The 23,636-nt window shown below is 35.0% G+C and overlaps 1 protein-coding gene across 1 annotated transcript in view; it reads right to left on the bottom strand.

Annotated features, from left to right (window-relative positions):
* LOC105320306 (uncharacterized) overlaps positions 1-17,487 on the bottom strand; it is an 89,651-nt gene extending 72,164 nt beyond the window's left edge. The window contains exons 1-4 of the mRNA XM_066074998.1: positions 17,410-17,487; positions 14,894-14,958; positions 12,643-12,903; positions 5,494-5,805 (exon numbers count right to left, since the gene is read on the bottom strand). Coding sequence (XP_065931070.1) covers positions 5,494-5,805; positions 12,643-12,903; positions 14,894-14,912 — 592 coding nt within the window. The 5' untranslated portion in view covers positions 14,913-14,958; positions 17,410-17,487. The remainder of the gene's footprint in view (positions 1-5,493; positions 5,806-12,642; positions 12,904-14,893; positions 14,959-17,409) is intronic.
* Between the last annotated feature and the right edge of the window lie 6,149 nt (positions 17,488-23,636).

Below are 23,636 nucleotides of genomic sequence, written 5' to 3'. Positions count from 1 at the left end.
AGCCCCACCCTACCCCCGGGGGTCATGATTTTCACAACTTTGAATCTACACTACCTGAGGATGCTTCCACACAAGTTTCAGCTTTCCTGGCTGTTTAGTTTCTGAGAAGAAGATTTTTAAAGATTTACTCTATATATTCCTATGTAAAACTTCGACCCCCCATTGAGGCCCCACCCTACCCCCGGGGGTCATGATTTTCACAACTTTGAATCTACACTACTTGAGGATGCTTCCACACAAGTTTCAGCTTTCCTGGCTGTTTAGTTTCTGAGAAGAAGATTTTTAAAGATTTACTCTATATATTCCTATGTAAAACTTCGACCCCCCATTGTGGCCCCAACCTTACCCCCGGGGGTCATGAATTTCACAACTTAGAATCTACACTACCTGAGGATGCTTCCACACAAGTTTCAGCTTTCCTGGCCGATTAGTTTCTGAGAAGAAGATTTTTAAAGATTTATTCTATATATTCCTATGTAAAACTTCGACCCCCCATTGTGGCCCCACCCTACCCCCGGGGGTCATGATTTTCACAACTTTGAATCTACACTACCTGAGGATGCTTCCACACAAGTTTCAGCTTTCCAGGCTGTTTAGTTTCTGAGAAGAAGATTTTTAAAGATTTACTCTATATATTCCTATGTAAAACTTCGACCCCCCATTGTGGCCCCAACCTAACCCCAGGGGTTATGATTTTCACAACTTTGAATCTACACTACCTGAGGATGCTTCCACACAAGTTTCAGCTTTCCTGGCTGTTTAGTTTCTGAGAAAAAGATTTTTAAAGATTTATTCTATATATTCCTATGTAAAATTTCGACCCCCCATTGTGGCCCCACCCTACCCCCGGGGGTCATGATTTTCACAACTTTGAATCTACACTACCTGAGGATGCTTCCACACAAGTTTCAGCTTTCCTGGCTGTTTAGTTTCTGAGAAGAAGATTTTTAAAGATTTACTCTATATATTCCTATGTAAAACTTCGACCCCCCATTGTGGCCCCACCCTACCCCCGGGGGTCATGATTTTCACAACTTTGAATCTACACTACCTGAGGATGCTTCCACACAAGTTTCAGCTTTCCTGGCTGTTTAGTTTCTGAGAAGAAGATTTTTAAAGATTTACTCTATATATTCCTATGTAAAACTTCGACCCCCCATTGTGGCCCCACCCTACCCCCGGGGGTCATGAATTTCACAACTTTAAATCTACACTACCTGAGGATGCTTCCACACAAGTTTCAGCTTTCCTGGTTTTCTGGTTTTTGAGAAGAAGATTTTTGAAAATTTCTCGAAATTTTTCATTAATTTCTAATTATCTCCCCTTGAAAACGGGTGTGGCCCTTAATTTTCACAACTTTGAATCCCCTTCGCCTAAGGATGATTTGTGCCAAGTTTGGTTGAAATTGGCCCAGTAGTTCTTGAGAAGATGTTGAAAATGTGAAAAGTTTACGGACGGACGGACGGACAGACGGACAGACGGACAGACGGACGACAGACAAAATGTGATCAGAATAGCTCACTTGAGCTTTCAGCTCAGGTGAGCTAAAAAGTATACAGATGGACAGACAGACCGCGGTGGAACAAAAAGTGATAAGAAAAACTCACTTGAGCTTTCAGCTCAGGTGAGCTTAAAACTGCACATGATTTGAATTAAAATATTTATTTATCTTCCCGTTAGTGGGATGTCTTGTACAATGCTTTTACTCAACTTAAGGTGGTATGGGACATCTGTCGATATTAATGTGGATTAAAGTACATTATAATTAAAATACTTTCACCGGTTTAGAATTTTCAAATTTTACAATATCTAACCAAAAAATAGCTTTTAAAAATATTTTGAAAGGTAAAAATTGTAAAACCCACAGTGGGATTCGAACTCATGACTTATAGATTTGTAGTAAACCCTCTAACTCACTGCGCTACGCTGTTAGATGACAATATTGGGAAAGAAACTACTTATATATTAACTGCACTTAATTTTATTGTTTATTTCGATAAACAATACGTCACAACATGGAAGTATCCCATACCACCTTAAATATTTGTAAACTACAATGTACATGTAGCTTCAAAGAATTGTTTCTGTATGTAAATTTTCTTAACTGTTTGGTCTGGTCTATGGTACAATGTTGAAGAAGTGTCCAAAGCTAAAGTTCAAGGTCAAAAGTTAAAGCCATAAAAGTAGGAAAACTAAATAAATGGGTTATAGCAGTAGGGTCTGTTGTCTTTGACCTTTGATATTATAAATAAAATAAGATCAATCTTCTATTTTACAGGGGAATCTCTATGTACATTGTGACCTGTTGTCGGAAATCCATGGTTAATTACTCGTTGTTCATCTCTCATTCACCTCTGGGTCAGTTTTAAAGTTGACACTCATATTGAAGCATGCAAGTTGATTGGTGGCTATATAACATGCTGAGTAAATTGGTCCAATGAACAAGTCGCTTTTAAACGCTTTAAACGCTTGTTCATTACAGAATTTATTGAAACTACTGGATTTTGTGACGTCTGCATAGCTTTGCATACTTAATTAGCAATCTGTTTACTTTTATTGACAGACCAATCAATGAATGAGTTGCAAGGCATTGTGAGCTACTACAAGTTTCAGTGAATACAAAGCATATTGAAAATGTATTCATGTACCATTTTGAATTGTGGAAACTCATTTTCATTTTTTTTTCCAGGTAAATGAAAAATTATGTATGATCTTTCATTTCTGTGCTCACATTTAAAACAAGAGGCCCATGGGCCACATCGCTCACCTGAGAAACAATAGGTATGATAAAATCAGCGTAATGGAGTCATAATACAAACTATCTGGACAATGTACAATAATACATAATACATACTTTGAATTTACACTACCTGAGGATGCTTCCACACAAGTTTCAGCTTTCCTAGCTGATTAATTTCTGAGAAGAAGATTTTTAAAGATTTACAATATATATTCCTATGTAAAACATCGATCCCCCATTGTGGCCCCACACTACCCCCAGGGCCATGATTTTCACAACTTTGACTCTACACTACCTGAGGATGCTTCCACACAAGTTTCAGCTTTCCTGGCTGATTAGTTTCTGAGGAGAAGAATTTTAAAGATTTACTCTATATATTCCTATGTAAAACTTCGATCCCCCATTGTGGCCCCACCCTACCCCCAGAGGTCATGATTTTTACAACTTTGAGTCTACACTACCTGAGGATGCTTCCATGCAAGTGTCAGCATTCCTGTCCAATTAGTTTCTGAGAAGAAGATTTTTAAAGATTTACAATATATATTCCTATGTAAAACTTCAATCACCCATTGGGGCCTATTCCTACACCCAGGGGTCATGATTTTCACAACTTTGAATTTACACTACCTGAGGATGCTTTCACACAAGTTTCAGCTTTCCTGGCTGATTAGTTTCTGAGGAGAAGAATTTTAAAGATTTACTCTATATATTCCTATGTAAAACTTCGATCCCCCATTGTGGCCCCACCCTACCCCCAGAGGTCATGATCTTTACAACTTTGAGTCTACACTACCTGAGGATGCTTCCACGCAAGTGTCAGCATTCCTGTCCAATTAGTTTCTGAGAAGAAGATTTTTAAAGATTTACTATATATATTCCTATGTAAAACTTCAATCACCCATTGGGGCCTATTCCTACCCCCAGGGGTCATGATTTTCACAACTTTGAATCTACACTACCTGAAGATGCTTTCACACAAGTTTCAGCTTTCCTGGCTGATTAGTTTCTGAGAAGAAGATTTTTAAAGATTTACTCCATATATTCCTATGTTAAACTTCGACCCCCCATTGTGGCCCCACCCTACCCCCGGGGGTCATGATTTTCACAACTTTGAATCTACATTACCTGAGGATGCTTCCACACAAGTGTCAGCTTTCCTGGCTGATTAGTTTCTGAGAAGAAGATTTTTAAAGATATACTCTATATATTCATATGTTAAACTTCGATCCCCCATTGTGGCCCCACCCTACCCCCGGGGGTCATGATTTTCACAATTTTGTATCTACACTACCTGAGGATGCTTCCACACAAGTGTCAGCTTTCCTGGTCTTATGGTTCATGAGAAGGAGATTTTTGAAAATTTCTCGAAAATTTTCATAAATTCCTAATTATCTCCCTTTGCAAAAGGGCATGGTCCTTAATTTTCACAACTTTGAATCCCCTTAGGCTAAGGATGCTTTGTGCCAAGTTTGGTTGAAATTGGCCCAGTGGTTCTTGAGAAGATGTTGAAAATGTGAAAAGTTTACAGACAGACGGACAGACAGACGGACGACAGACAAAATGTGATCTTATAAAAATAGTATATTAATACCCTCGTCTACTGAAATTCAATAAAATAACCAGTATTAAAAGAGGACGAAATAAAGAAGAAAACCAAACAAAATGTCAACTTTTGGCTCTAATAGATGAAAAATTTAAAAATCTGTACTTGTATGCGTATGTTTTCAAGACTTTCGATACTGATCGCTTTTTTTTAATATTAAAACAACAGTATGTTTTAATGTGAACATAGAGCAATGTCTATGATACATAAACTTTCTCTTTTTTGGTATTTACCTTAGAAAAGTAAAAACAAGTTTTAAAAATTTTCTGGCGAATAATTAAATGTGTATAAAAATGATATAAGGTATTGTACCCGAAACAGAAGAGCTCCACTTATGTAACAACTAATTGGATGATATTTATAAATATTTGCTTACTAAATCAAGCGTTGAAGTTTAAACTGACCCATGGGTGATGGAGAGAGTAACGATACGTAATTAACTGAGTTTCTGACAATGCTCTATGTATAGTACAGTAAATTCTTAATTAAACGCCAGGAATTAATATCTGCATTAGATTGCGCGTAGCACATCTTGCGGATATTTTAATCTCGCTTTTATTCCACAGACAGATGTACACAAAGAAAATTATGATAAAAATTCTGCGTTCGCAATTTTATTTTCTTGCAAATGGATGCAAAATGGTTGACTTGCCGAATTAAATACTTGCATAAGAAAAAGAATCTAGAGTATACAGTCTTATGGTTATGACCAAATTTGGGGGTGGGGGTGTTTATAAAACAAAAGCACTTATTTTATGTAAGAGAATCAATGAATTAAATTACAAACAGATCACAATCAAAATGTTGAAGGTTATAGGTAAAGGTCATTCTTAATTTTTTAACATACATTGTAAAAAGAAATATCACTCTTTCAGAAGAACTTTTTCTAGTTTCTAACAATAAAAACTCATTCCTGGCCCTAAATTGTAAAAACAGAATCAAGTACCATAGCATGACAGTGCAGCACTGACTTGCTGCACAGGAAAATACCTAACACCATAGTATTAAAATATCTTGATCTGCTACATAGTAAAATTCATGGGCATTTCACTTTTCTTACATTGTTGCATGCATTTGTTTAATTCTAGCTTGACTTCAGTGGGAAAATAAGTTAATGTTAAAAACACAAATTAACAACCCAGACTCTTACCTTTAGGTGTTAAGGAATTTCTTCCCTCTTGCTCATAGAGTGTTCTTATGATATAGGCGCCTTGTTGGGAAAGTTTCAGAACTTGCCCAAAGATGTCAAGACATTTAGGAGACTTTTCAGAGAGATGATGAAGTACCAGCTGTGCCTTATTCAGCCTAAAGCTTTCTTTCTCTATTTCATCATGAGTATCTATGCTAAACACATAAAACTGTAAGAGATAGTCAGCTGTTTCGGAAGGTTCTAGTTCTTCAAGAAACAAAGTCCTGTGATTTCTCAAGTGCTCTTTTGGAAAGCTTTCATCTTCATCTAAAGCTGAAAAAGTATTTGTAATGAAAGTATTTACAACCAGCATACTATCATTCAAAAATAACAAAAACTTATCATATCGTATCATATAATATTTTACAATATGATATATGATATTATAATGTTTCATATGAAACAACACTGTATCATATCATACACTACTATATCATAGGAATCATGTTATATCATTTAACAACAAACACATCTATGAACCAGGTTTGAGTGAGGTACATGTAGTAGATTTTTTTAGCATCCAGGGTTGATAATGAAGATCAGACTCTGCATCTGAAGCTACCTCTGCGATTCATTTATATTATAGTTAAATCAACTATGTAGGTTTGAAATAGTACAATTATTAATCAAACGTATGATCTGTTCAAAAACTTCACCTCACCTGTTAATCTATATGCAAAGTTAGATAACTCTCATAACTCTTTCCATTATGTTATTGTAACTCTCCAGTTTGGGGAGTTAGTTTTGGTTATATTAAATGGATGAAACCACATGGTGTGAATTGGTGATTGTATGTGATTAACAAATGGTAGCAGAGCGTGGCTTTTCAAAGGAGAGAGAAGAATCCAAAGTTTGTGAATGAAGACTTAAAACTGTGAGTGATTATATTTCCAGTATTTCAAAGTGAATTCCTTGGATTGGAATAGATAGAATAATGGCAACAAAAATGAACCCCCCAAAATACAGTCAGTCTAAATCTTACGAGCTGTTCAAACAAGAAATATTTACATTCTACTGTGTTTTTCCATTAAATTCCGTAATGTTTAAATGCCTCTAAATGCAACAAGTAGTCAAAGGTCAAATTGACGAGTTTTATTATGACGTCACAAACGTTGAACGCTTTAAACTGCAACGTCACAAGCGAAAATCAAAGTTCACGCTTATGGCTGTTACTGTGGCTCTTCCATTAATATTAACTTACCCTTAGGATAAGATAGGAATTTTAAGGTATGAATCACATTTGCAGACAGGGCAAGAAGTTAAAAAAAATGTAAATATAAGCATTAAATCATGATTTTTTGAAGTATACACTCTCATAACTGCAGTGGTGTGTGCATACAAATTTTCATAACGCGCTTACGCGCGTTACTCAATTTGTATGCACACACCGCTGCAGTTATGAGAGTGTATACTTCAAAAAATCATGATTCAATGCTATATTACTTGCATGGAAAGAGATTACAGAACTAGAGAAGAAAAAAAGGGGAGTAGCAATTGCTTTAACTCTACCAGAAGATGACGACTCTAAAATTCGAGAAAAAGTGTTTGATTAAATTAAATTGGAAGACCTAAAGAAGGAAACAGGACTAGAAACTTTGATAGAATTTCTTGATAAATACCTTGCAAAGGATGATCTGGCAGACAGCTTAACAAAGTTTGAGGATTTTGAGGATTATAGACGAGCAGAGAGTCAAACTATTGTGGAATATATAAGTGTGTTTGATGCAAAATATAGGAAGAAAGAGAAAAAGGAGATGAAATTGCCACCTGAAATCTTGGCCTTTAAACTACTACGCAGGGCTAATATTTCAAAAGAGGAGACCATGATTGTGTTGACAGGGATGAACTATGATGAGAAAGCGACTTTATACGAACAAGCGAAAAGCTCTTTGAAAAAGTTCAAAGGTGAAGTGTGTGACTCTGGTACTTCTCATTCATCAGGACCAAGCATTAAGTTAGAGCCTGCTTTCCTTGCTGAGAATGAGGAAGCCTTGCTGGCAGCTGGGTATGTACGGAATAATGCTCATCATCCTGGATCCTGGTAAACTATTGACTTGTAAATCATGTGGCTCTTACAGGCATATGATTACAGACTGTCCACATAGCTGGGAAAACATGGCTAAAGTGAACACATTTAACACAGAACATGCAGTCCTGTTTACTGGATTTCAGAGGGAAGATATGTCTCGTTTATGTGTGGATGCCCAGAATTGTGCGGTGCTTGACAGTGCATGTAGCAGTACAGTCTGTGGTCAGACATGGTTCAACAACTATATTGAATCATTAAGTGGTGAAGACAGGAAGAAGATAAAGGGTTCCGACAGTAAGAAAGTGTTTAAGTTTGGAGGAGGAACTTGTCTGAAGTCCAACGGAGAGTTCAGCATTCCAGCTGTTTTAGCAGATAAATCTGTAACAATTCAAACAGATGTTGTAGAATCTGATATACCCTTACTGCTGTCGAAGGATGCCATGAAAAAAGCTGGCGTAAAAATGAATTTGGAAAATGTTACAGCCACAATCTTCGGAAAAGAAATTGCACTGAACTTGACAACAGCTGGTCATTATTGTGTCCCAATCGATAAGTGTGAGACCGTAGCAGTGTCAGATGTATGCAAAGAGGAAACACAAGCCAGTGAAAAACTTTCTCAGGAGAAACTTCTTAAATTACACAGACAATTTGCTCATCCACCGATCAAGAAGCTTGTAGCCCTCCTGAAAGATGCCAAAAACTAGAAGGAAGAATACTATGGAACATTATCAGACATTGAGAGAAAATGCGAAATTTGCAAATTATTCGCCAGAACCCCTCCAAGACCAGTGGTTGCTCTGCCGACAGCGTTCAATGAAAAGGTTGCAATGGACCTGAAAAAGTGGAATGACAAATGGATTTTGCACATCATTGACATGTGGTCTCGATACACTGTATCCGTGTTCATCAGTAGGAAGAAACCAAATGAAGTAATAGATGCGTTAATGAGGAACTGGATAGGTGTATTTGGAGTGATGGGGGCAATATTTACAGACAATGGAGGAGAGTTCAGCTCAGACGAAATGAGAGAAGTGATGTCTATACTCAATGTCCGCACATGTACTACAGCAGGAACGAGTCCTTTCCAGAATGGATTGTGTGAAAGGGTCCATGCAATCACTGATAGCATGTTAATCAAGCTTGAAGAGGAATATGGAAAGAAAGACTGTCAAGCTCTACTCTGTTGGGCAAATATGGCACGCAATTCTCTTCAGATGTGGAATGGATTCAGTAGTCATCAACTTGTTTTTGGAACCAATCCAAACCTACCTAATATCATGACTGAGAAATTACCAGCACTTGAGGGTACCACTACCAGTGAGGTATTTGCTAAACATCTGAAAGCCTTACATTCTGCTAGAAAGGCTTACATTCAAACAGAAGCAGAAGAAAGAATACGGCGTGCTCTGAGGAGTAAAGTTAGAGCATCTGAGCAAGTTTTCAGTAATGGTGACAGTGTTTTTACAAACGAGAAGGCAGAGAAAGATGGCTAGGACCGGGAAAAGTTGTCTTTCAAGACGGTAAAGTGGTTTTCGTACGTCATGGTAGTGTTTTCGTGCGTGTGTCACCAAACAGGCTTTGTAAAATCGATGACAGTCCCTCCAGAACAGAAAATGAAGAGATGAAGAAAACTGCTGAAAGTGAACATTGCAGTGTCCGTAAAGATACCCATCCAAATGAAACTGAAAATGGAAACAAGCTTTCAGAAATTATAGCCAATAAGGAAATTGTCAGAAATGTAGACAATGCTTCAGGAAATGTTCATCTGAAAGCAAATGATAAAATAATTTATAAATAAGATTCAGAAGAGCAATGGAGAAAAGCAACTGTTCTTAGCAGAGCTGGAAAAGCAACAGGCAACAACAGGAACTGGTACAACATTCAGGATGACGAAAGTGAGGAAAGGAAAAGTGTTGACTTGAGTAGACTCCCTTGGAAAAATACTGACAGTGATGTACTTGACAACCAGACACCTGTCCATGAACTAGAGGTCAATCTTAGTGACATCAGTGGGGGGGAAATGAAACAAAAGAACATAAAAGCAGCCAAAGAAGAGGAGTTACAGAAACTGTTAGATTTTCATGCGTATGAAGAAGTTCCTGACAGAGGCCAACCAACAGTGTCAACAAGATGGGTTATTACTGAAAAAGACAACAAAGTGAAAGCAAGGCTTGTTGCAAGAGGTTTCGAATAACAAGACATGATACAAAGGGATAGCCCTACTCCAAGTAAAGCAGCAATACGCATCTTGCTCACCATCGCAGCACATAAACAGTGGACCATCAAGACTACAGATATCAAGTCTGCCTTCCTACAAGGCAAAGAACTGAGCCGTGATGTCTACCTCAGGCCTCCTATCGAAAGTGGAGTCTCTGAAGATATTATATGGAAACTTCGACACTGTTTGTACGGTTTGAAGGATGGGGCTAGACAGTTCTACTTGAGTGTGAAAGAGGAACTTGTGAAACTTGGCTGTAAGCAATCCAAATTAGATCCTGCAGTCTTTGTTCTACAGACTCATGAACTTAATGGCATTATTTGTTGTCATGTCGATGATTTCTTGCATGCTGGTAATGAAGCACTCGAAACAATCATGTCACATTTACGACAAAGATTCTTGGCAGGAAGAGTAGAGGAGAAAAACTTCAAATACTTGGGATTTCAAATTAATCAAGAAAATGATAAAATTATCTTGGATCATACAGACTACGCCCACTCCCTTAGAAACTTAACTATGGATCCAGAAAGAGCCAAACAAAAACAAGATATACTATCCATAGAAGAGCAAACTTAATTTAGAAAACTCGTTGGACAATTAAATTCCTCCAGACCAGAGCTCTCCTTTGAAATGGTAGATCTCAGTACCAAGTTAAAAGAAGCCAATGTCAGTGATCTCCTTCATGCGATCAAGGTTGTAAACAGGTTAAAAGATATGAAATCTATTGTGTGTTTTCCCAAGTTAGAGAATCCCCACACAGATTGGAAAATGGTAGCTAGTATTCACAGACGCTTCTCTTGGTAATCTCAACGACGGTGTAGGAAGCACTTGAGCATATGTACTATGGATTAAAGACAGAAAAGGGAATTGCTGTCCTATAGCTTGGCAAACAAACAAAATAAAATGATAAAACCACATGGTGTGAATTGGTGATTGTGTGTGATTAACAAAACCTATGGCTCAGATTCAGCATTCAAGCCTGAAAGGTGCATCAGTATTATAAGACGTACCATCCATGCAAGTTTGGTGAAGTTAGGACTAGTAGTAACTTAGAAATTGCTATCAAAGTGCACCTGGTCAGTGGACCAAAAACTTTAACCTGCTCCAAAAACCTTAACGTCCTCCAGCATCTGAAATTCATGGCCCAGATTCAGCATTCAAGTCTTTCAAGTCCATAAATAGGTCCAGATGCATCATCCATGCAAGTTTGGTGAAGATAGAACACGTAATAGCTTAGATACAGGACCTGCAACAAAAACTTTAACCAGGTCCAGACACAGAAACGATGCCGAGGGTATAGCATAAGCTCCCCGTGACTTTGTCTCGATGAGCTATAAAAATACATTATGCTTTAGCATGTAATGTAAATTTTTTCTGCAATGATCGGTACCACTATAACCCACATGAATCATCAAATAAAGCATTTTATTGTTTATATTAGCAAATTTGAAAAAATTATTGGAAAAAGAAAGTAAAATCAAGTAAATTTAATAACTGTTATTGCTATATTCAGTAGTATATTCTCACTATATAACTCTATATAGACGAAATGTCGATAATTGTAATATTAGCTTGTCCAAAAAATATTGACCGGTCAATATTTCTTTGATATTGACCGGCTAGGAATAATATCTAGAGAACATTCCCTCTATTTCAAATAATCGCCTCTGATTTGTTGATTCGTAAACAATGACGTAATTAACTCTTAGCGACTCCAGAACAAGGTGACGTCATAATAGACAGTCAGTCAAGGCAAGTAAACAAAGGACGCGCAATGCGACGGTTTGCTATCATCACGGATATAAGGATTTGCGAATTACTGTGAAGTAAAATCAGGTAGAACATTTGTATGTTAATTCTTACGGTCGGTGGAATATCACCAGTGACCGTTGGATGCTGAGGATATTTTGGAAATGAACTTTGCACAAAATTGAATTTGTGAATTTTTTGTTGAGCTGAGAAAATTACGGCGATCTGTTTTCAATTACTTTCTTAAATTTTGGTTTGTTTCTTCATATAACAAAACAAATGTTGACTGTGTTTTCAGGCAACATTGATTATATTAGCCCCCTTGGGACAAAAATATTGCCCTCTGCTTCACGTCTGGCAATATTTTATCCCTCGGGGGCTAATATTATCAATGTTGCCCTCAACCCCAGTCAATATTTGTATAATGTACATCAGTATGTTAGCTAAATAAACAGCCAAATTGTATCCTATGGGAATTTGAGTCTGACTTCATCATGATTTTTTCGTGCAGTCCTTGATTTTTCTAAGGCTGATGAAGGTTTTGAGCAATCAATAAACGGGATGTGTAGATTTCAGTCCTGTCTGTTTCTACAGAAATATGATCTGCAATCTATTTACTTAATATATAGAGGGAATCATACTTGGTAGATGTAAATGTAAATCAATAAAATGGATATTTGCTCCACTATCCTACAAAATGAATATGATAAATATTCTGGCAATTTATATCCCTCAATTTATACCTCAGGTTCTAGCGGCTTTATTTCAAAATTTTGACCAGGTCTTTCATGTAAAACTATTCCCTGCCACCTGATAGTGCAAATGAGGTACTGTGGATTCATTAAAATTCGTGGGGGGCAATTTTCGTGGATTGCTTCAATTTTACAGGTTCATTGGGATGTAATTTCGCGTATTCTCTGATATTTACTAAAGGAAATATGATTGTATAGTCTTATTTTATTTATTTGTGGAGGATGTTAATTTGTGGGTGAGCGGTGCCCAAGAATTCCATGAAAATTGAGCCACCACAAAATCTAATGATTCCAAAGTATCAGTCTTACTACATGTATTGGGAGACACTCTAAGTGAATCAAGAATCTTTTCCTATACTTACAAGTTGGGTGTATCATTTCCTGTAAACAACCATACTCTTGATTCTCCAGTATGGAGAGAAACTTTGCACATGCATCTCTCCCTTTCTTCAGAATTTCTTTTATCAGTTTTCCACATTTGATGTCGTTTATATTCCTATAGTCATCTTTCTCTTCATCACTTAACACAAAGCTGGCTAATAGCTCATCTATTAGTGTTGTGTGGGAGATCAAGTTTCCTTTCAAGCGTACAAATGATGAACGTATTAGATAGCAAGGGTCACCTAAAACAAAAGTAAAACTAGTTATCGATAATTTTAATGGAATACCAAAACTGGTTTTAAAAAAAGAGCCCTATGGGCAATATATCACTCAGCTCATCAAGCTTACCAAAGTGGTGGGTAAAGATACACTTGGATATAACAAAAGAATTGACCTATAGGGGAAATATTCCTTTAAAAATCAAAGTTCATTTGATATTTTCTGTCATACATATTTCTAAATTTTTTGAATTTGCATTTTGAACCTATCATGTTGCTCTTGCAATTTTATTATTAATCTTTAAATATGGCTAAATTAGCATTTTCTTAGTAAAATGGTATATATTTGCATCGTTTTTGGCCTAGATATCCTTCAGGACTGGCCTGTCCCAAAAAAAATCTAAGATATTTTAATAGGTTTTGTTCAAAGTAATAAATTAGGACAATTTTTTAAGGGGCACCTGACAAAACTGACAAAAATTTCTGAAACTGATTTCTATCAAAGTTTTTACATTGAAGAGTGCAAGTTCTTGATAGCTCAGTAGTTTAAACTGCTGGCTATGTCACACATGATGGTTATGTGGGTATAATTTTTTTTTTAAATTAATGGCATTTAACACTGTGTTATTTCTTTTTTTATGTAGAATTGTGCATTTTGTATATCTAACTTTGATCTACTTCCTTAAATGCACATTTGCTCTTTTAATTAAAAATAACAATGTAAAGGCAATCAACCAGACCTATACCTTAGTTTAAGCACGCTTTGTTTGAGGACAAGAATCAATCACTCTGTGTTACTCGAGACAGGTGCTCGAGACAGCTGCCACTTGAAAAAATCATGCCGAGCAAAAACTGATGCATTTGCCTTTCAAGAACATCTATAGGAATTGGTACAATTGTGGAAGAAGGAATACAGTTGTAAAAGGATGTATATACACTAACAGGATAAGCAACTTCTGTATTGCCATGTTTACATTTACTTCCGAAAATATCATGCACGTTTTGAAAAAATTTGCAAATTTTGCATTATTCTCCTACATCGAGGACCACATCGTGTAAAACATCTGTACCAACAAGAGATATTAATATAAGAACTTGCTTGTCAATCGTTGTGAAATACATCAGTTCAAATTTTAAAAATCTTGTAAAAACATTGCTTCTGATTAAAGCAAATAAATGTGTTCTTCTTGTTGATATGGTTCTGTTTCATAAATTTTAAAATTATCCTGTTCAAAACAGAATTAGATATGAAGAAAATAAATACCTGATTTTAACGTCATTGTGAACACAGAATATGTGAGAATTTAATCATTGTAATCATATCCTATAAGGGAATGAAGTAAAATATTGCATTCCTTTTCTCTAAAGGATATTAATTGAGTAAATGTGTTCAATAGAATAAAAAAAAATGATGCATAACACGAACTTTGAAATAGCGTCACACGAGACTTTCGATAGTTGCTAATATGTCCCTGGATGTAAATATAGCATGTAAAGTACATGTATCGTATCATAAAAAGTAAACTGAAAATAAAGTAAAAATGCATTCATAACTCATACTGCTCAGACAAGGACTGTGAAAAATTGTTCAATCACTATACATTATGAGAACTAGAACCCAAGGGTTTACTGTGTATAGCCTAAAATCAAGAAGTGGAATGGAAATCGATACTTATGCTTTTTGTAAGTACAGATACCAATACCGGCCCTATAGGACAAGTCTTTTGTTATAAACATGTGTACCTTTTAACCCATGTAGCATGAACTATTTCTTTTTTGGCATTTACAAACAAAATGAAGTAAAAATATGTAATGTTTCTGGTACATGTATTGCATGAAATTGCAATATTTTTAACTTATTTACTCATATAAACAAAAACTTAGAAAAAAGTTTTAACTTAAATTGTTGCAGCCAACAGAATTGCTCAACTGCTTCATCTGATCTAATCTAATTACATCATTCTGGAATATTAACTAGAAATTTAAGCAGAAACAATTGTAAAATGAAGTTTACCTGTTAGACATCCTGCCATCTTTCTTGGTCTGGCTGTATTTATTTCAATGAACCAAGGTCATTTTCTGAAAATAAAGTTGATCTAAATAAACAGTATTTGCAATTGCAAGCATATCTCAATTTAATCACAACAAAAATTTCTTTCAAATAAGTTAATGATAAATATATACAGAAAGCTAAAACAATGTTGAGAATTATGCATATTTGATTTCCCTTGAGCTGAAATGTCACACTTTCATTGGTTTAAACGACGTGGCACCCAAATGCTACATATATTTCTATGTCTGGCTGGTGAGAATTTGTATTTGGCAATATGGCCTAACTTTGTCTACTTGCATAGACATTTCACATTATTTTAATCTGAAACCGCATGCATTATCATTTCCTTTTCTTTTAAAGAGTGATTCTCAGCTCCATATTTTTGTCATAGTCTAAATAAGGTGTAATGGTAATCAAAGCAATTTCAATCTACAAAAACGTGGAGAGATGATCGACCCACTATACTTTCAAAATGTCATTTTGTATCCCAGCAATTGAACCTTTTAGAAAAATAATACAAGTGGCAATAGTCTCATATAGCAAATAAAAAACACACTTTGTTGTGACTGAAATGGCTCAGTGGTTAGAGCACCAAGCATTAAGTAACAAGGGTTTTTAGGTTGTGGGTTCAATACCAACAAAACTTAAGGATTTTTTTTTTTAACTTTTGTTAAAATTTTCTAAACTGAATATATATACGCGGGTATGATAAGGCAACTCTTAGCGATTGATTGAGTAAAAATTCCTCAGATCTATATGACATCATAATAAGCAGCTTGACGTCATATTTTACTCAGAAGCATGTAAATTTTAACTTTATCTCTGGTTTAAATTATAAAAACTACAGGCGTAAAATGTTACTAGAAACTCTCCTGAATATATCTTCGAATTCTCTGTATTTCGCATAATTATCATTGATGACGTCGCAAGCATGTTGATAGAGAAGATCAATGTCGGGTGACAAATCATCGGAATGCAATGTACCGGTAAACAATGCCGAAATAAGACTTATTTAATACAGATACACAAGATTTTGATGAGTGTCAGTTAGGATATAATCTGGATAATACAGACTATGGATATTTTGTTTTATCAGCGAGTGTTACAATATGTATAAGGTAAGCAGATAATAATTTACATAGCTTGACCGGCCTTTCCTTTGTCATTGTGTACAAACGCTGGGGTTATCATCACTCAATCAATGAGGTCAACCCCTTAACGGAAGAAGAAGAAATGAGGCAAAAGTGTGACACTACCCCAAATATTATGAAAGTTGATTTGGCAAATATCAAAAGCATATGACCTAAAAGACCGGAAAAGTGCAGCTTATGAGAATCCTGTGCTTTGCTGTTGTAAATGAAATATACATAGTATTTTCAATGAAATTGAAGAAGTTGAGGGGGTTTCCGATAAATAATGACAATATTTATTTATGCGATTAACAATAGGATTCTAGCAGTAATACTAATTATTATGGACTAATTGCTGATTGATATATTGTATCATATATATATACATACAAATGAAATTCAGGGTAGTGCTACACCTTTTGATTTTTTCTTAAGGTTAAAATAATGATCTATTTTTAACAATCACATGATACCATGGCATGGCAGCTTCAAAGAGCAACTCCATTTCGAAGCAGAAAAATAATATCTTGGCGAACACATTCAATTGATAATACTACTCAGCGCCGTTTTCATAAAAATAGGAGTTGCCTTAACCTACCCCCATACTAAGATTGAAATTTTCCTTTTGTAAACTTGTATTATAACAGATTAAATATAATTCATTGAAAAAAAAAATTTTGAAATTGTATTTTACAACTAAACCAAATGGGCATTTGCACTATATATCTTATTCCCCCATCTTCTTTTTAATTGAAAAATTTTAATCTAAGTTTGCCACTGTTGTATATGTTCATGTATGGGGGTATGAGGAATCTGATTGGGATTTGAGTGATTTGATTTACATCGTCCATTTCTGCTTCCCACTCCCGTGTGTAATTAAGCAGACCCCAAAACCAGACCCCGGGTAAACCCTTAGTAAACCCCAAGAACTCCCATAAACAGACCCAAATCCCCAACCAGACACCAAAACCATAAAACCATGCGTTAAGATGGGGTCTCCTGTGGTGTTACATTGTGTCTGGTCGGTAGTGCATGTAAAAGTTTTGTTCAACAGACATGAGCAATGTATATATATACATATATTTTAATATAAATATACTCAGAAGCAGTCTCTCTTTCTCTCTCTCTCTCCCTCAGCAAAAAAAAATTGTTATATCAAAAGGTAAACTAACAGGACAACTATCATGTTCAATTATCAGAGTTCGAACTTCAGTACATATTGAAAGTAGTACACATCTTCAAAGAGTGTCAAACATATAATAATATTGTCAAATATTAAATATACTGTAAAACGAGAACTAAAAGGGGTAATTTTTCCTAATCTGTGCGTACTGCATTGGAAAATACCTGAACTCCCAGTTCCTACTTTCGGTTTAGGCATTAACATGGCTGCAAAAAAAAAATAAAGTTAACTGTATATAAAACGTATGGTGTTCCGTTGGGGCTTTTCCGTGATATTATAACAAGTAACTTTCGCGATTAAACGCGTGACTCTCGCGATTAAACGCGTTAGTTTCGCGAATAAATGCTAAACTTTAACATAAATATTGTCATTTCACACAAGAAGCCTTACATGTATGAATAACAATGATTGCAAACAAATACATTTTAGTTCAATTTACGTACGAAATTGAGCTCAATGGGCTTTCGTAGGATTTTTTTTTTTTGGCATAAAAAGGAGCTTCCTTTTTTAGTAGTCAAAACTTGCATCGGGGGAAGGGGGGCACTTTTTTGCGCAGCAAACTATAGTTTAGGATCCGTAAACTATTGTTAACAGCCGATAAACCTAGTTTATCGATTGTGAAACTACGTTTTGCTAATTTATATGCATTTGGCGTGCTTTAGATGTGTAAACCGTAGTTTACTTATCATAAAACCCTATTTATCAGATAAACTATGTTTAACAACCGCAAAATTAATGATTGTTTTCAATGTTAACTATAGTTTACAGATGCGAAACATAGATTATCGCGTTAACTATAGTTTACAGATGTGAAATATAGATTAACGTCGGTAACTATAGTTTACGATTAATCTAGTTTATCGACTGTGAAACTATGTTTAGCTCATTTTTGTGAATTTGGCGTGCCATAGCTATAAGCAGCGGAATCGTGATTTCGTAAAACCCGGGGATATTACGAAGGGGCCAAACTACATGTACCCATGCAACAATTCAAACAAGCCTAGCTCATTTACATGTAGGTTTATTTCCTTATATAAAAATAGATTTTCTTCGAACCTGATTGGTAAATTAAAAAAAAATTAAAACCTATATTGCCAAAACTAGGGCTTGAGCTACTCAGTCAGGTGAAACTGGATTCTGGAGGGAATGAGAGCACGGTCACCTTCATTATATTTGTAAGAACCTCTCACTGTGTCAAACGACTCTCAAGTACCCGATTATTCCTCGTCCTTGTTAACTGGTTAAGGCACCTGCATTTGATGTCAATTTTATAAGTACGTTTTATGTCGTAGGTTGATTGCTTTTAATCCTGCAGGGGGGCACCTTCAAATGGCGCTGATTTTACCCGTCCCCAATTGGTTTTGGTTCTTCTACACTACTGTCCCTTTTAAGGAAATCAGAGCATGAGCCAGTGGGATCCCAGCACACGCAGATAGCAGCTTTTATTTCGTATTTCGGGGGGGGGGGGGATCTACCCCTCAACCTCGACTTTATATTTGATTAAGTGTGAAATGTGTTACCACAAAAAATGTGTTGTTTAAAAATGAGAGTTAGTAAAATGATTATAGTTTCATGAAGCATTTATAGTGCTTACATGTATATTGCCTAATTTCAGTAACTTAGCGTATCTGCTAGCATACATGTAACTCCTATACATGAATCTCCAGGGAGAGGCCATCAATCCCCATAAATCTAATCTAACCTGAATGACAGATGTCTTTGTTTAGGTGTTATTAATTATTTTAGCGGTCCACTTTGACCAAACTCCAATAGAATGGGTTAAGAATGCACAATTTTGGACAAAAAGTGTGGACCAAAGTATTATAATAAAATGTATAAGTGTCATCATTTAATAAAGATCACCAACACAAGGCAGTTGAGGAGCCCCATTTAAGGCTGTTGATAGGTAAGAGAATGCGTAGCACGCATTATCTCCCCACTTTCTTCTGAAATTCTATGTTGATGTGCATTTATTTGCTATACAAAAGCGATATGTTAGTTTTATTAATCTAAAACGATCCCAAATTAGTCCTACGTGCGCACGTGTTGCAGATAGCACAGGATCCACGTAATTTGGGGTGACTTGTTTGATGATTGAGCGCAGTTCATAATTATAATTCAAAGATATATATATCTATTTATCTTAACAATCAAAAGTCTAAACTGATAAAATGAAAATTAAATATAAGCAGCGTATCAACAATTTAAACTTATAAGTACATGTACTAAAATCCAAAGCACTAGTATATATGTGTAGTTCCTTAATAATTCTATTAATACAGCACATTTTATTTATACACATGTATTTCGTATAGTATAGCTTTTACATAAATAAAATTCCATTACAAATATGAATGATTCGATATGTTATGGACTGTAGTCGAATAAACAGATCTCCACTAGTTATTAATTAAATAGCTTCTGGAATCATTTTTGGTTTAAAAGATGTATATTATTGATATATGTACTTTAATCATACATGTATTTACCTATTAAAGGGACATGCTAACGACTTTGGTCAATTTTTTTAATTTCTATTTTAGTTGTTTACAATGCTTTAGTAATGTATTTCTATTTTCTAGTGATAAACCAAAATTTGAGTGTGTTTCGGTCGCAGAATTATAACCAAGATACAGAGCTCACAACTCTCTGTAATGTTAACAAAGCTGTGCCTTGTTTTTGTTTACCTTGGTATACCGGTAAAAGAACTTTTTCAAGCAAATTTCTTCTCTACTTATTCGTTTTGAATATAAATATACAGTATATAACGTTTGTCATATTCATCTTAGGTATAAACCTAGAATTTTCAAATTGTAAACAAAAACATGGTTTGAGCTTTGTTTACATAACAAAGAATTGTGAGCTTTGTATTTTGCTTATAACTTGTCCACTAATACTCAAATTTTTGTTGACCGTTAGAAATGCCTTACTGAAGCATTGTTAACATGAACAACGTAAAATAATTTTTGACCAAAATCGTGACCATGCCCCTTGAACATGCAAATCTTCACATAACTTAGCCCCTTGAACATGCAAATCTTCACATAACTTAGCTCTTATGTTTAAGATGAGTTGCCCTGACAAACTGTTTCTATCATACTAGTATTCCAAACTGCCCAACGTTGTAGAATTTCTCCATTATTTTCTTCCCGAAACTTTAAGTGACTATACCCCTATTTTACTACAGCTTATTGCAGTTTACGAAAAGATGTGCTGACAATATGTTTCCGTTAATTCTATACTAGTATTTGTACTAAATATTTGCCAAAAGTGTAAAGGTTCAAAAGAGTTTTAACAAAATAAGACAGTAAAAACCGATTCAAAGTTTTCCTATGAACATGCATGCTTACGAAAGCCCATTGAGCTCATTTTCGTAGGTAAAAAAATATTTTTTTCGCGAATAAACGCGTAACTTTCGTGAATAAACGCGTTAGTTTCGCGAATAAACGCGTAACTTTCGTGAATAAACGCGTAACTATCGCGATATAACGCGTTATTTTCGCGAATAAACGCGAAACTTTTGCGATTTACATGTAACGCGTTATTTTCGCGAATAAACGCAAAACTTAAATATAAATATTGTTATTTCATAGAAGAACCCCTTTTAAGAATGATTACTGCAAACAAATATATTAATTTAAATAAAACAAAATAATATAATGTAAAGATGTAAATGAATTAGATTTAACCTTATACAAATTAACATAAATTCAAATGTAGAAAATCTATAAAATCTTAGTACTGATTTTTAAAGGACATAATGCATCGCGCTTCTCACATTCTAAAGGGCGCTGTATTATTGAAAATGAGGCAGCAACATATTTTAATTATGACAGTTTTAATTCGAATTGAACGTTTTATTAAGTATCATTTTAGAATTTAAAGGATACAAGTAATAGTTTTCCAAAAAGCTTGCCTTACTAAACAAAATTATTCGATGGAAGCATGCATGTATCAAGTAGGCTATCTTATCAGAAATAAATTTTAATTTTCGTTGTTGATCATAAATGTATAAACGGAACGTGCAAATTTAAGACGAAATGTCGGTCTTTTCTTCGATCCAGAACATGTACATATATATCACTTGAAATTCATTTATTTTATTAATTCAAGGAATGTACACATATCATATAAATGCATGTAAGCTTGAAAGCTGGAGAGTAAATAGTAGTTTTTTTAAAAATTGTATTTGTTATATTAAGATGCAAAATCAACTGAAAGGCATTTTAAAAAGTTTCCAACCATATGAAATATGAAAAGGTATACAAACACATATTGTTTTTGAATGTGTGTGGGCAGCTTCATCAAAATCATCTTGACAAGCAATTAAAAAAGGGCGAATTCTCAAATTCATGAAAAAAATGTAACTTCAATTCAATTAGAATTCCTTATTTGCAGTTTCATTTATTGCATGCTCCTACAAAAGTGGAGGGGGGGCGCAAATCCATGGTATTTCCAATTATCATATAAAGTTAAGAAAAGTGCCAGCTGCCAAAAAGTGGGGAGGGAAAAGCAGCCCCCCTCACCCAAACCCCCGATGCTACGTGCCTGTGATGTAAACACATGGTGTGCTCTGGGGTATTCGCATGATCCCAACGCACTCGTCAACTAATCGGTGCGCAAAAACTATGAATGAGACATTATGGCGCGAAATCCTGCTATTACCGTTCACGCAACAATTGAACTCATCCATTGGCAGAGATCCATGGGGAGGGGATCAGATGAATTTTCTGACATTTGTTTTGTAACAGCTACATATATGTATATTATACTTTGGATTGGACGTTTTGGAAGGAATCTAACGAATTAAGAAACACAATTGATTAGTAATTTTTAGATGTACATGTAGTAATGTACATTTAGTAAGACACGCGAGTTATGATCCCTTTTTAAAATTAATGAAATCGCCCAACTGAGCAAAAATCGGGTCACACCCCGCTTCGGCGATTTAGTTCCTCAAGTAAACATTCCAGCTGTGTAAATATTTATCAGATTTATTAATATCTATATGTAAAAAAGATAATTTTGTCTTCATAAATCAACGTTACACGGATATTTAATAATAATAATGAACAATAAGTATTTAATGATCTAAAACTTAAAATGTGTTTGTTTTCAATCGTTTTTCTTCATTAGGGTTTTGTATGAAATGACAATTTATATAGATAATGGTTTCGCGTTAATTCGCGAAAGTTTCGCGTTATATCGCGAAACTTACGCGTTTATTCGCAAAACTAACGCGTTATATCGCGATTATTCGCGAAAGTTTCGCGTTTATTCGCGAAAGTTACGTTTTCATTCGCGAAAGTTTCGCGTTTATTCGCGAAACTAACGCGTTATATCGCGAAAGTTTTGCGTTTATTCGCGAAAGTTTTGCGTTTATTTGCGAAAGTTTCGCGTTTATACGCGAAATTTATTTTTTTCTTACCTACGAAAATGAGCTCAATGGGCTTTCGTATATGCTACTTGTAAAAGTTAACAAAAAAACACTGCATAGCAGTTTATGAAAAATTGTCCTTCAAAACCACAGGCACTTGTTTCTGAGAAAAAAAATTACCCTATAGTATAATAATAACATGTTATTATTATACTATAGGGTAAAAAAATTTCTCAGAAACAAGTGCCTGTGTTAAAAACGCAAAAATGACACACTGACAGATTGGTCAAAAACATGATACCACAAATTGTTCATTGCATTTAATAATTAAGACAACACTTTAACTGTTTGAAAAATACAAACATTTAAAAGAGATTTTTACGCAATACTGTGGTTTCATTATTATTCAAGGGTATCAACTTTAGTGGATAAAGTGAAAATCACATGTTCAAGGATACGTAAATTCGTGGCCAATGATCCTTTCAATACAAATTGATAGTAGAAATTGCATTTCAATGAACATTTAATTTCATGTATAAAATTCAAAACGAAATCATCGAAAATTGGTATTCAGCGAATATTAATGAAACCACAGTATTTACTTATTTGATTAGTTTTAACATGCAATTCACAATGCCAATCTTCCGGGTTCCAAAGTGAAAGGTTTTTGATCTGCTATTAATGTAGAGCAAAGCAAATAAAAAATCCTAGACTTGGGAAGATACGGTATATATTGTACCGACTTGAAAAGTGACAAACATGGTCATATCCAAGAGGGCTACAGCAGAATACCTGTAGCGGTATTACGCACTGGTGTGTATTCAGCAGAACTTAACATAAAGAAACATCAATTAAGCTGCTTAAATCACAAAGAAGATGGGGGAACAAGATAGCGGAAATGCCCATTTGGTTTTGTCGTAAAAAACAATTTCAAATTAATTTTTTTCCCACCAAATATACTAGACGATGTTATATTACAAGTTTACAAAAGCACGATTTCTAACTAATGTATAT

This window comes from Magallana gigas, chromosome 2, assembly GCF_963853765.1.
Source record: "Magallana gigas chromosome 2, xbMagGiga1.1, whole genome shotgun sequence".
Taxonomy (NCBI): Eukaryota; Metazoa; Mollusca; class Bivalvia; order Ostreida; family Ostreidae; genus Magallana; species Magallana gigas.
Note: the sequence above shows the minus strand (reverse complement) of the source record. Positions and strands in the feature narration are given on the sequence as shown.